The sequence below is a fragment of the Acomys russatus genome, unplaced genomic scaffold (genome assembly GCF_903995435.1).
Source record: "Acomys russatus unplaced genomic scaffold, mAcoRus1.1, whole genome shotgun sequence".
Lineage (NCBI taxonomy): Eukaryota > Metazoa > Chordata > Mammalia > Rodentia > Muridae > Acomys > Acomys russatus.
Genome location: NW_026131555.1, coordinates 1 through 13,964, shown reverse-complemented (window position 1 = coordinate 13,964; position 13,964 = coordinate 1). Strand labels below are relative to the sequence as shown.

The 13,964-nt window shown below is 45.9% G+C and overlaps 1 protein-coding gene across 1 annotated transcript; it reads right to left on the bottom strand.

The window, feature by feature from the left end:
- Nucleotides 1-2,294: 2,294 nt before the first annotated feature.
- On the bottom strand, nucleotides 2,295-12,754 carry LOC127186290 (GDNF-inducible zinc finger protein 1-like). Its single transcript, XM_051142723.1, is given in 10 exon segments — nucleotides 2,295-2,673; nucleotides 3,200-3,357; nucleotides 5,088-5,255; nucleotides 6,592-6,686; nucleotides 8,847-9,007; nucleotides 9,009-9,694; nucleotides 9,697-9,820; nucleotides 9,822-9,938; nucleotides 9,940-10,220; nucleotides 12,650-12,754. Coding segments are annotated over 9 exon segments (2,115 nt in total). The 5' UTR covers nucleotides 10,204-10,220; nucleotides 12,650-12,754; the 3' UTR covers nucleotides 2,295-2,331.
- Between the last annotated feature and the right edge of the window lie 1,210 nt (nucleotides 12,755-13,964).

The following is a 13,964-nucleotide window of genomic DNA, read 5'->3' as shown; positions in this document are numbered from 1 at the left end:
ATCAATGCCCTCAGAGTAGTGTGCTGCCAGAACACACCTGGGACAAACTGACTGGTATCAGACTTGCTTTCTCACAGCATAACTGTATGCGGATTAGAAGTATGGGAGACACCACAAAGCGGTGATAATTCCAGAGTTTATGTCCTTAAGGGACACCGTCTTCTACTGGGAAGAGACAACAATGTATATAGCAAAGGGGTCACTGATGCCTGCCGTGACTTTGCATTGCAGAGAAGAGCGGAATGCCCTTATGGTGCACATGCCCCAGATCAACATTGGCCACTGCTGAGCAGAGGTCATGCCACTGTGGATTTCAAGAATTTAAGCCACCTGTGGTAACTGCATAAAGGTTTATAAACCTGGTTTTAAGTTTCAAGATTTATACTACTAAAGCTAGACTAATTTCAGTTAAGAATCTTTTTCACAAACCCTAAATTATGATGTAAATAAATTTAGAACTGCAGAAATTTTACAAAGCAGACATTTATTAACACATTAAACAATTTTATTTAGAACTTCTAAAGAAACAAATTCAAGACAATTCTTCCAGTAGGTAACAAAATAATCTATTGTTTAAATACCTTCTCATCAAGATGACTTTATTCCATAACACAGTATGTCAGCTGGGCAGGTTTGCTCTTCCAATTGAAATGGTCATGTGCCAGTCACTAGGCTTTTGCTTTGTTAGTTTTTGTCTGTAAACAAAACTAGGCTGCCAGGTCACAACCGAATGAAAGAATTCAGCCCTGAACCTTCAAGAGCAAGTGGGAAATATTACCAGCGCCTAGAACTCCTTTTGATGGCTTCACCAACTACTTGAAGGTGTCACCACAAAGTGAGTGCTGAGGAAGCGCCCTCAGTTTCCACCATAGTGCCATCTGTCTTCACCCTGAACGTAAGGTGCCTTCCTCTTAGAAACCAGCACTAGAAGGCGTAAGAATTCTCCTTTTAAGGCGCTCATAAAAATTAATGCTTAAGGGTCACGGGTGGCAGTGTCCACATACCCACGGCCCTGCAACCATACATCAGAAATAGCAAGTGCCACTAAATGCATTTTTTCATATGAGTTTGTTGAGCAGTAATTAAATTCAGCATGAGAAAGCCAAAGGAACATTTGAGACAACATTCCTGCTTCTTTATGATCCACTTGTTAAGGCATAGAAGTTGAGCATGCCAAGGCTTCTGGTCCCCTCTGGATCAGTGGTTCTCAACCTTCGTAATGCTGTGACCCTTTGATACCTCGTGTTGTGGTAACTCCGACCACAAAGTTATTTTCATTGCTACTTTATAACTATCCTGCTACTGTTATGAATTGTAATTAAATGTCTGTTTTCTGATGCTCTCAGGCAACCCCTGTGAAAAGGCCATTGAGAACCGCTGCTCTAGATTCTTACATGCTCCTAAGGAGGTGGCGTGGCAGCAGTTACTAATCTCTTGTCACCTTCTGCTTTGGAAATGGGTGCTTTGGGGGCTGTGGACGTGGTAGAAGCCTGGCAGAGGTTTGCTAGACTCCCTGATCATGCCGTTTGTGAAATGCAGTCAGCTAAATGCTCTGACACCTCCGCTTTATTTCTCACACTTTTGCAAAGAGAAAACTGTTTGCTAGATTCTTTGGTAGGACAGCTTTGACTTAATCTGATTTAGGGAATGAAACTGAACAGCCACATCTCATCCCAGATTGAATTGTATGACAACTCCTTACCTGGACACAAGCTGAGGTACTATACTGAAAATGTACCATTCCTTTTCGTGCCTCTGAAAAGAGGTGAGGGAGAAACAAATGGAATCATCTACTTCTTCAGTCCCATTCTAGGTTCCCCAGAACAAATCTGATTTGCCTTTATCTCAGTAAGGAAGAAACGGCTAAAAACAAGTGGCCCCACTTGTACTTTAACTTTGTAGAAAAATGCCCTAAAAGGACCAGATGAAGTAAACACACATGGAAATATAAGGCAGGGTGAGACCAGGAGACCACGAAAAGCACCTTCCCAAGTCGGGTCAATGCTGTGTACTCTGATTAAGACAAGCAGTGGCTTAGACGGCAAGAGAATCAAGCATTCGTGTGATTGACATGTACGGTTACACCAGGGTTAAGTGAGCTATGGTAACTGCCGTGTTTGGCTGATGAAATGTAGTTGAGATCATGCAGATCAGAATGTTAACGGGAAAACGATTAAGTGTGATATAGACGTGCAAGCTCATGGAAGTTTAGGGAACTCTGGAAGGCCAGTCTTGCCTCCATCCTCGCACAGACAACTTTTTTTCCTTAGGCCCTGGCATCACTTGAAATGTAGCAGTCACACATGCTTCTTGACACACAACGTCAAGTTCTCACTCCATGGTGGTCAGCGAGGGAAGGTGTGCAGGCACTGAGCCTGTCTGTGGCGCCAGCTCACCAAGCTCACTGATGGAAGTGCTAAGCAGAGCATCCTGAGACAGCACTGCTTTGCAAGCAGCATCTGTGGAACCGTTCTCCTGCATGGCAGGCACATTGCCTTGGACTTCCAGTAGGTTGTTAAAATGGCTATTTTCACCAAAAGATAGTAATCTATCTGAAAGTTTGGTCGATGCGTATTCATCATCGGGGTGTTCTGTCTTATGCCCTTCATCATTCTTGAGTGAGCCATCTACAATGACAAGGAAAGACTTCCATGGCGTATTCTTATCATGTATCTACAAATAAAACAAAACACGAGTCACTGCATGTGTCTCTAAGTTTCCCAATTTATAGATACTTATTAATAACACATGGATCTTTTAAAAGAACAGGTTCTCCTCAAGGCCAGGCACCATAGCATACAACCACTAAAAAACCCATAATCCTAGCACATAGGAGGCAGAGATGGGAGGGTCACAGGTCCAAGGTCAGCCTGCACTACAGAGCCAGAATGTGTCTCAATCAAAAAGTAAATATTAAAAAAAAAGAAACAAAAGATCTCCCTGCCTTTTAAATCTTCTTTCTAATGAGTCACCCCTGTACTAATTACCAAATATCTGCCTTGAACAGTAGCCACTGTGTGCAAGGGTTTTAACAGACTTGGCTATAGGAGGCTTCACTTTATTTGCTGGTGTCACTGCAGGACGCCCAGGACAGACCTGCTACCACCTCTGACCCGGACTAAAATAATGACAGGTATTCAGGGTTAGCAACCTACAGGCCAGAAGGGCTTTGTTTTCAAGCAGACTACTTATCGCTTACTGAGGTGTGCCTCCGGAGAGTGGACTTGTCAGTAAATGTCCGTCCACACGCATTGCACATGAACGGCTTCTCTCCTGTGTGGATTCGATGATGGCGCTGGAGGGCGTTTATCTGGGTGAACTGCTTCCCACACTGGTCACAACAATAAGGCCTCTCTCCTGAACAAAGAAAGAGAAGGAAACTACTCAATGACATCTTCAGTCCACTTTATTTAACTCTCGATACACATCTGCACACCCAGCATAGTCTGAGCACTCCCCAAAAGGAAAAGTTACATTCCAATGACTCAAGGGCTACCTGCAGAGGCACCGAGTGTACTAAAAATAGTCAATTCTGTGTGTGCAGCTGACACTGTATCTGAAATACAAACCTCCTATCCATAGTAATAGACTGTCCTAATAGCATACCATGTGTGTGCACATATGTACACTACCATTCCATTCTTTATCCCTGTGTATATCTGAAAGATGTGGATCCATACAAACATCCATACTCAAGCCGTCCACACCACAGGAAGTTATGTGTCCTTCAGTAAGCCCCATGCTGCGAACAGACTTCCCCTCTTGCATACTAAAGTGTTCTCACTTTTCATTTTGTCAAATCAGAAAACTGGGCCTACAGGGTGGCTCAGTGAGTAAAGGCGCCTGCCACCAGCCTGAGGATCTGAATTCAGTCTCCAGGACCCACATGGAACAGGTGAGAACCAACTCCCACAAGCTGTCCTCTGACCTCCACACACGTCAGTGCACCTAGTCACCCATGCACATACATGCAAAAATAAGCCTAACTAATTAAAATATATGTCATTAGCCAGGCAGCAGTGACTTAAGCCTTTAGTCCCAGCACTGAGAGGCAGAGGTAGGTAGATCTCTCTGAGTTCAAGGTCAGCCTGGTCTACAGAGTGAATTCCAGGACATTCTTGGCTATACAACTCTGTCTTGAAAAATTCCAAACAAACAAACAATAAATGTGATTAATAAAATAATGTAATTAAAAATAAACGTACAAACTCAAAAGTATCAAAACTGGGTAGGAAGCTAGACTGGTTCCTAGCATTTGAGATGTAGAGAAGAGGAGCATCTGGGCGTACATAGCAAGTTCAAGGACTATATGAAAATCTTCTCTCAGAAAAGAAAAAAACATAGGGTCCACGAATTAACGAATGTTACAGCATTCACACAGCACGCACAAGGCTGTATGTTCAATCAAAAGCCCTGGAGTAGGTAAAAAGGTTTAAAAATAGTATCATTTTAACTTTAAAACTACTTTTAAAATGCTACTATAATAAGTTTGATCATTTTTTTTTCCTCCTAAAGCTTCTGGTTCAGAATGAATTTGAAATGCACCTCACAGGGTCACATCCTTTTTGTTTTTCGAGACAGGGTTTTTTTCTCTGTGTAGCCTTGGCTGTCCTGGACCCACTTTGTAGACCAGGCTAGCCTTGAACTCACAGAGATCCGCCTGCCTCTGCCTCCCCAAGTGCTGGGATTACAGGCGTGCGCCACTGTACCCGGTTCAGGGTCACATTCTTAACGCTCAAGCTGCTCGCTATTTTGAAGGCTTTGGAATCTTTCTGGAACTGGCTACTTCCTAGTGTGCTTGAAGTAGGTTAGTAGAGCAGACCCTTAAGATTATAGCAGCCCCTGGTTCCTGCTAGCCCTCTCTGGTTTACCAGAGTGTGAAGAACTTCTGTAAGTTCCTGCTGCCATGGACCTGGACGTGCTTTCCCCACCAGTGAGAAAATGAACCCTATGAAATACGGAGCCACTATGAGCCATCCCTGGGAAGTTATCATAGTCGTGGTGACACCAAAAACATTCTCCAAAGACTTTTTAATAGAACTAAAACTGAACTGTTTTCCTCGCCAGATTGAAGTATGCTGCCATACCTGTGTGGACTTTAGCATGCTGGTAAAGGGAATTCCGCTGGGCAAAGGTCCGAAAACACACTTCACATTTAAAGGGTTTAGATCCAGTGTGGATTCTATTGTGATGTTTTAAGTACTCCTTAGAAGCAAAACTCTTGCCACATGTCTCGCACATAAAAGGCCTTTCACCTACATGAAAAGATGACACAAAAATACAAACAACAGAGGCATTAAAAACACCTGGAAGAGGAAGAGCTGCTCTTCTTTCTACACCTTTGAAAGCAGCAGCCAACACTTTCTAATTAAACATCAAACATACTACCTTGCTACTTGATAAAAGTGGTGAATATCCTGGAAAATCCAAACAGCATTCCATCGAACAAGAATCAATGACTACTGTCCTGATTAAATTCAAGAAATTTAGTTATTGCAAATTAAGTAACTTCTAGGCTAGTGGCACCAGCCAACTTCACTGGGCTGCAGGGCAATTTCAAAGCCTCACTTTTTGTTGTTTTAAGTTCTTTGTTGATTCTCCCAACTCACTCATATAGTCAACTGGTGTGATCCCCAATTTTACACACATTAAAAATACGGCTTTCATAAAATTTTAATACAGTAATAGTCATGTGCAAAGACCAACTCTAAGTCTATGGTACTGCCTCCCCAGAGCATCCTCTGGAGCTCTGCGTTCCAGTAACAAATGGTCCATACCTCATCTATCTGGACTATACTTGATCCTTGGGCCTGTGTGAGTGTTTAGAGGTAAAATACATAAGCAAAGGAAGACCTGGGTGAGTGAGTACAGTGCACTATACAGGCTCCATATCCTGTATTGTTTACATCAAAGGTTTCAACCACAGGAGTGTAATGCTGTACCAGAATAAAGCCACCTTTAACTTCCCTCTCATGGAAAACTATCACAATATTTTTAGAAGTAGAGATAAGCTCATATCTAAATATCATTATTTCTCATGTGAGTATTTGCTCCTGGTTACTGTCCAGGTTTTCAACAGTTGGCACTGACCATGCCTAATTGTTCATTCAAGCACAGATGTGCCCATGCAATTCTAGAGTCCTTCCTCCAAAGGGCCACACCATGAGCTGGGGTGTGGATTTCCAGCCTACTGAAGCACCCCCTGTGGTTGGCCCATCATGCCACTCCTGATTCTGTTATTAAACACAGCAAGAAGAAAGCTGATCACACAGCTTTTCTCAGATTTCAGATAATTTCTTTAGGACTCCTGAAAATAGACTTAGGGTTACAACAGTAGCAACTGTTTTATACCTCTAGATATCTAAGCCCTATGTGCCCTGTTTTAGTGCCCAGTGTCCCAGACGGTGGCCATTTGTACAGCAGCACTGCAGACAGCAGGTGCGTCTGTAATCTGCTCTTACTAGATGGAAAAGCTGAAACCTGGCCATAACCTGCACTCACTGCTGTGGAGGATCCAACTTCTAATGATGCAACTGCAGTTTTCTCCTATAGCTAGGAAAGACAGTCAATCACAAGAGTGTGGGTATTTACCTGTGTGGCACCTTTTATGATAAATCAGCATGTGGTTCTGAGTGAATCTTGCACCACATTCATCACAGACAAAAGGTCTTTCCCCTGTATGAACTCTGAAAGTACAACATTCAGATGATAACTCAGGGTATATTTCAAAGGTCACTTTGCAATACAATTTCCAAATTCCTCTGTATTGTGCAAAAACCATTTACTCCAAGAGCGCTGGGAAAATGACTAATGGGACAGATCAAGAGTTTACCACAGCCCAGGCAGTGGTGACCCACTTGGAAGGCAGAGGGGGGTGAAATATCCCAGTCTGGTCTACAGAGCAAGTTCCAAGATGGCCAGAGATAAACAGAGAGACCCTGCCTCATGGCCAGGGTTCGCCCCACCACAAATGGAGTTTCTGTGTGAGACCCAATGATTGATATCTCCACCCAGTTCCACACACCGCAACGGAATTGGCCACTGAGAGGTCCTACATCTCTCCTGGGCCAGACTGGGCCTTCATGTATTTTAATATTTAAAGGGCATCATTTAATATTTGAAAAGCTTCCTCATTTGGAATAACCTTAGGAATTACAGTTGACAAAGTACCATGTCACCAAACATTTTACTGTCACTTCCTAACATGACCAGTCAGTCTGAAGAGAAAATCTGCTCTTAAATTGCTGAGGACCACACAAGAGTATTTCAGCTTCACAACCAGCATGATGCAGCCATCAGCCATGTCTGCTGAGTGCTTCCTGCACAAATACTTTGAACTCAGGTAAACTGAAAGATGACTACCACCATGTTCTCTCCCCAGTCTTAGAGGGCAAAGGTAGAATACAGTAGAAAATGCAACTGCTTGTCTGGAATGACAACATATATACCAAAAAATTACAACATGACACATGCCTTGGATGCCAGCACTTGGGAGGCAGAGGCAGGCACATCTCGGAAAATGCAAAGCAAGCACAGCCCTATAACTGCCAAGACCAACAGGGACTACACAGTGAGACACTGCCTGACACAGTGAGTCTCAGCTTCCTAACCCTGCGGCCCTTTAATGCAGTTCGCATGCTGTGGTGCCCCAACCCTTAGTTTTGCTGCTACTTCATAAGTGTAATTTTGCTACTGTTATGAAGTATAAATGTGACTATCTGATAAGCAAGATATCCGACCTGTGACCCCTGTGAAAGGGTCGTTCAACCCCCAAAATGGTCCCAATTCACAGGATGAAAACTGTGTGGTGGCACACGCCTCCAATCCCAGCACTCAAGAGGCAGAGGCAGGTGGAGCTCTGTGAATTCAAGGCCAGCCTGGTCTATAAAGTAAGTTCCAAGACAGCCAAACTACACAGAGAAACCCTGACTTAAAAGAAAGAAAGAAAGAAAGAAAGAAAGAAAGAAAGAAAGAAAGAAAGAAAGAAAGGAGGATGAGAAGAAGAAAGAAGGAAAAGAAGAAAAAGAAAGAAGGAAAGAAAGAAAGAAAAGTTGCTACTCTCTTACAGTCTGAAAATAATTAGAAAGCATCATGCAGAGGCTGGAGGGATGGCTCAGTGGTTAAGAGCACTTGCTGCTTTTGCAGAGGACCAGCATTTGGCTCCCAGCATCCCTAAGTGGCTCACAACCATTGGTTACTTCAGTTCCAGGGTATCTGACATTTACCTTCCGATCTCTTAGGGCACCAGGCACGGTAAACATACATACATCCAGGCAAAACATCATATACAAAAATAAATAAATAAATAAATACATCTTTAAAAAGCATAGCAACTGTTGCCTGATTCTTAGATTCTAATTCTTAGATCAGCCAATGAATGGCACTTCCAAGCCCCGAGAACTGACAGACCATAGGGAAGAGTCCTGCAGCAGTACATATCACCTCACACAACCTCAATACTGCTGTGGCAGGAAACGCCCAGCCTGCTCAAGTACAGAGTACCATGAGACCTCAGGCCGCCCAGAGGCCAGGCACACAGCACCCAGAGTTTTGGATGGCTCTGCCGTGCACTGGCCTCTATACAGGGGAGGCGGGGCCAACGGGTCTCTGAGAAGTTGAAGAGCCATTTCCCTGACTTCCACCTTCAAAGAAGATTCAAAATTGCCTCAGTTTCCCAAGTCCTCGAAGGTACCAGTGGGGAAACAAAGAGCTATAGACACAGACATTGTTGGTCCAAGTCCTAAAGGCCACCTCCAAACTGGTCAGTGCACGTCAGCACTGGGAATCCACGTCCCTGCATGCAGGCTAGCCCTGCTCCACATAGCAACCTTCCCAGGCAGCCGCACCTCATGTGGGTCTTGAGCGCTGAGGGCTGTGAGAACTTGGCATCACACTTGGTGCAGCCGTAGGGCTTGTCGCCTGTGTGTGTGCGCTCGTGCAGCCGCAGGGCAGTCTTAGAGCTCAGGCCCTTGCCACACTGGTCACAGTGGTGCCGCTCGCCGCCACCCCTCATGCACCTGCAGCACATGCCGTTTCACGTCCTTCTTGCGCTTGAACTTTTTGGCACACATTTCACACGGGAAGTGGCGCTCACTGCTGTGCACATGGCGCTGGTGGCTCTTCAGGTTGCAGCGGTTGGCAAAGGTCTGGCCACAGGTGTCACAGCGGTACACCACCTCAGTGGCCACACCGTGGTGGTACCTGACATGTTTCAAGAAGCTCTTCTCATACAGGAAGGCCTTCTCACAGACTGTGCACTGGAAGTTATTCTTCTTCTTCTTCTCCTCCCCATCCTTCCCTTCCTCCTCCTCCTTCTCTCCTTCCTCTTTCTGCAGGCCTTCCTCCTGTTCCACACTAGCAGGGCAAGCTGCACTTTTAGACGCCGGCTCGGACTCCATCCTCTCATTGTCCGGGTCCTGGACACAGCTGTCATTCTCTACGGCTTCCTCAGCACTTTTCTGCTGTTCTCGGAGCCTTCGTGTATACTTCTTTTTAGGGATTTCCACAAACACCTTTTTTCCAGCCAGTCTCCCGCTGGCTCTTCTGAGTTTAGGGTAGGGAGGCTTAGCCACGTCTTTCTTCTTGTCCAGTTTGTCCTTGCACTTCTTGGACGGCATTTCTGGTGAAAGGCTATTGCCAAGTCTCTCTATTGGGCAGTCAAAGGAATCCACAAGGCCATTGGCGTGAGCATCTCCCCTGGTACGCTTGCTTTGGAGCTGGGGGTCACACTCTCCTGGGGGCCACTGCTGGCCTCCACCTCCTGAGACTCAGAGAAACTCTGCAATTCCAAAAGGACCGACTCCAGCATCTGCTTCTTCAAGCTGAAAGCATGTCTCAGACAGGTCCAAACACTTGAGCTTGTCAGCCACTTCCAGCATGCGCTGCACACGGTCTTCTTCCACCTGCACCCTGGCGGTGTAGACAACTCCAAAAAACGAAAGCAAAGTCAACGACCTGAACTTCTTTTAAGTGGACATTAGTCCTGGTGCCATCTGTGCTGTTGTCGTTCAGGAACACCTCCTTAAAAAACTTGCTGGTTGCTGCCAGCACTGCTTTATGGGCCATGAAGTCTTCACGGACACCTTGGTACTCTACGCTGACTGTGACGTCACACAGGTGGCCCAGGAGCTGGAGCTCGTGCATCTCGTGCAGAAGGTTCAACGGTGAAGATTTGGATTCCAGCAAAACGGTGCCGCTTTCCATCTTCCTTCTATAAACAGCTTTGGAACAAAAACAGGAACTAATTAGCTCATGCATGAAGAATCTCTGAAGAAAAAGGACTTGAAATTATGAGGGTTACACTAGTTCTTGAGAAGATAAGTAGTAACTAAAAACCCAACTTTTCCCATTGAAAGATTCAAATCACAGCTGGATTGCGGTAGCATCTAGCCCCAACACTGCCAGGTACAAGCAGCATTAGAGGGCAGAGACAGGAAGATCAGGAGTTCAAAACCGATCTCAGCCACATGGCAACTTTGAGGCCAGCATGAACTATAGGGGATCCTATCTCAAAACAACAAAAGCAAACAAAACAAGAAGGCAGGGAGGGAGAGATGGCTCAGCAGTTTAGACAACATACTGCTCTTGCAGAGGACCCAAGCTTAATTCCCAGCACCCGCACTGGGTGACTCACTGTCTCTAACTACAGTTCTAGGGGGTCTGACTTCTCAGACACTGTACTCACGTGCACATACCCTAACGAAGGCGCATGCACATTATTAAAAACAAAATGAATCTAAAAAACAAAACAAAACAAAAAACCACACATAGATACACGGAGTCAAATTCCAGTTCATTTCTTAGCAGTTCCAAAAGTTCCAGAAAGGCTTTTGGAAGAAATACTCTCATGAAAACAATACTGGCAAGACTTCCCCAGTGATAAGCACAAATTATTAATTTACCTTTAGCAAAATTCATTAAGGCAATAATTTGCTTATCAAGGTCATTTCCTAATCTACTCAAATACATTCTAAAGATAGAGGAAATTTTATGTCTAAGTTTTTTTTGTTGTTGCTTTGGTTTGGTTTTTTATTTTTGTTTTTTGCTTTTTAAGCAAGAAAAGTCATTTGATAATCACTTCTACCTCTGAAAACAGTGAGTGCTTCCTGGAAAAATAGTTCAAAACCTCATCCTCATTTGCAATATCCTTAAACACCTGGTAGATGGTGTTACTCTCCTGAAATAATTCAAATCCCAGAGCTTCTACAAACTGTCAAACTGTGTTACCTTGAGCAGGTTAGAGCCTCTCTGAACACTCACTGCCTCCTCTTGGAAGGCCCAGTTAGCCTGAGGCTTTAAGGAGAGCAAGATAGTAAATACTTCCAGCTGGCCTGACATTTGCTGGCTCGACATTTGCTGGCTCATGGTGGACTTCCTAGTAAGATAGCTGGTTAACTGGCCAATGGGAGTCTTGAACCTCTACCTCACGGCCTTGTCTAGGTTCAATTAAAGTTTCTCAACACATTCCTCACCCCAAAATGACGAAATTTAAGATATTTCCTCTGCAGTTGCCATATCCCCCAAGATTCCTCTCCCGGACTCTTAAATGCTAGCCCAACTTCCTGTCTTCTGCTCTGTGGACTCTTCTCAGACTCAGTCCTCTGTCACTGAATCTACTTCCCTTTCCAGGCTCGCTTTGTTTCCGAGTCTCCGTCATCTAGAGCATTCCTGGATCTCCTGCACCAGACCCTAGATATCACCTTTGATTCCACGTGTCTACCAGGACTTGCCACTGCCTCTCTGTTTCATTCAAGACATCACTACCCACAATCCCCAGTCTCAAACACAAGCAAGACTCTCCCAGGGAGTACAATCCCAAATTCAGCCAGCACCCGTGGACCGTCGGCCGGACTGAAGGGACTCTACAGGAAACACGACGTACCTACTGAAGAAGCTTCAATAAAGGAAATACTAGAGTGAGAGCGACGAGGGAGTCCTGCAGAGCCAAAGCTCTTCAGAGTCCTCATCCCAGCCTGAGGACAAAGGCCGCAGGCCCTCACTACCTGATACCCATAGGGCCAGCCTGACTTCCTTCTCTCGCCCTGGCCCCTCAAGGTAACTCGAAGTCCTACCAGGAGACCTGGCAGCGATTTCATCATCAACCAAAAGGCCCTGAGCAGGTTTCCCCGTTACCTACAATTAAGGGGAGGTGGGGGTAAGACACCGGTCAAAGCAAGCGGCTATTTGCGGCCTGGTGACAGCTGTGTTCCACAATCGTTGGCATTTGGCCGCTTCTGGGTATGCCGAGCAGCCTCACCAAGGTCGCTAACGAGCCGAGGGGGTCCAGACTCCCAGGCCAGGCCTCCAGGAGCCGGTGCTCTCCGCAGCCTACCCACCATAGAGGGAGCCTGGTTCTCACTCAGGGAATAAAGCCCGGGTGGCTATGCCTCCCGGAATGCACCACCTCCGTCCCTACCTTGGCCACCCCGAATCCCGGACCACCCAGGATCCTCCTAAGCCGCGGGAGAACGAACTCTTTCGGCCAGGGTCCAGTCCCCTCCTCCGGCCTCCAGAGTCGAAAGGGTCCAGCCTACCCTTCTCGGCCTGGGTCCTCCCCTACCCCCAGCCCTGTGCCTACAACCCCGCTCCCTCCCAGGAACAGCAGGCAGAGGACAGCCTGGAAGCCACACCAGGAAGGCAGCACACTCACCTCCTAGCCAGTGCCTCCGCGGGACCCGTAGCCTAGTCCAGGCCCGCAGGAACAGCTGGCCGCAGAGTCCGCTGATTGGTCGCCACGAGCGCGCCCCGCCCCCTGACGGGCCCCGCCCCCCACGGGCGAGGAAGGAGGTGCGCGCTCACGTCCAGCTGCAGAGGCGGTTCCGGCCGTTGCGTTCAGTGGTTTTACATGAGCTTGGGCAGGGCAGTTCCGGTATCTGTCACCCGCGTCTAGCCGTGCACGCGCTTGCGCAGAAGACAGTAATGGTGGGGGGCGGAGCCCGCTGGCGGAGTTGGGACAAACGTCCCACCAGGTTGCTGCCTTCTAATCCTCAGCTTGTCGTTGGGGTTCTGGAGGTCGATTATTTGGGCTCTCCTGGGTGCCATGCTAGGTCAGTTCTAGGCCTAGCGCTGTGGCCATGCTCGCTGCGGCAGAGTGAGAAGGCTGGCACAGCCTCGTTTTCTTTTTGAGTCCTTCTGCTCTAAATCTCATCTTTGATCTTAACTAAAGCCTGGTCATTTGGAAGTCCTGCCTTAGACTTCCAGTTCCCGGTAAATGTTGATCATGTTTCCACCCACTGCTAATACTTTAGGAGGTGATGGCTGATGACCTCCCTAATGCCATCAGCAAGGAAGACCTCATCTTGCCTAGAACAGAAAGTCTCTGGCCAGGCTCTCCTTTCGTTGAGCATTTAGTTTAAAAAGCTACGGAGTTCTCTCTTTGAAATGTACTTAAATCCTCTAGAACACCCAGTTTTTTTTCTCTAGACTGTGGAACCTGCTTGTGCAAATGCTTTGCTTAGTTTAAACTAGCTCCTGCAGCAAAAAGGCAATCTAATCCTTTGAATTAAGCCAATTACCTGAGATAAAAATTCGCTTCGATTACAAGGTCGCTAGTTTAAACTATGTATGACTTCAATATATATTGAAGATTATATCTTGAAATACATTTTAATATATATGTATATGTGTAATAAGCCATAACTGCTTTCCTACTACACAGAAGAATGAAAATTTGCCTTGTGCATCTTGGATTCCATTTTGTGTGACTTGGAATAATGTAATGCTTGCAAGATATGTTAAGGAGCCAACCACAAGGCAGCTTCTGTGAGCCAAGCAGCCTTGAATATGTTGATGATTCAACCCTAAGCTGTTAGCCCCTTAATCTTCATAATAATGGTATTATAGGGAATGTTTGTGTGAATAAACTGAGCATATTCAAATGGTAAATTTTCTGTGTGGAAGAAAAATGAGGTAGAGAAGAATTCAGACTCTAGCTCAACAGGCTGAGACTGCTTTATTGGAACAGA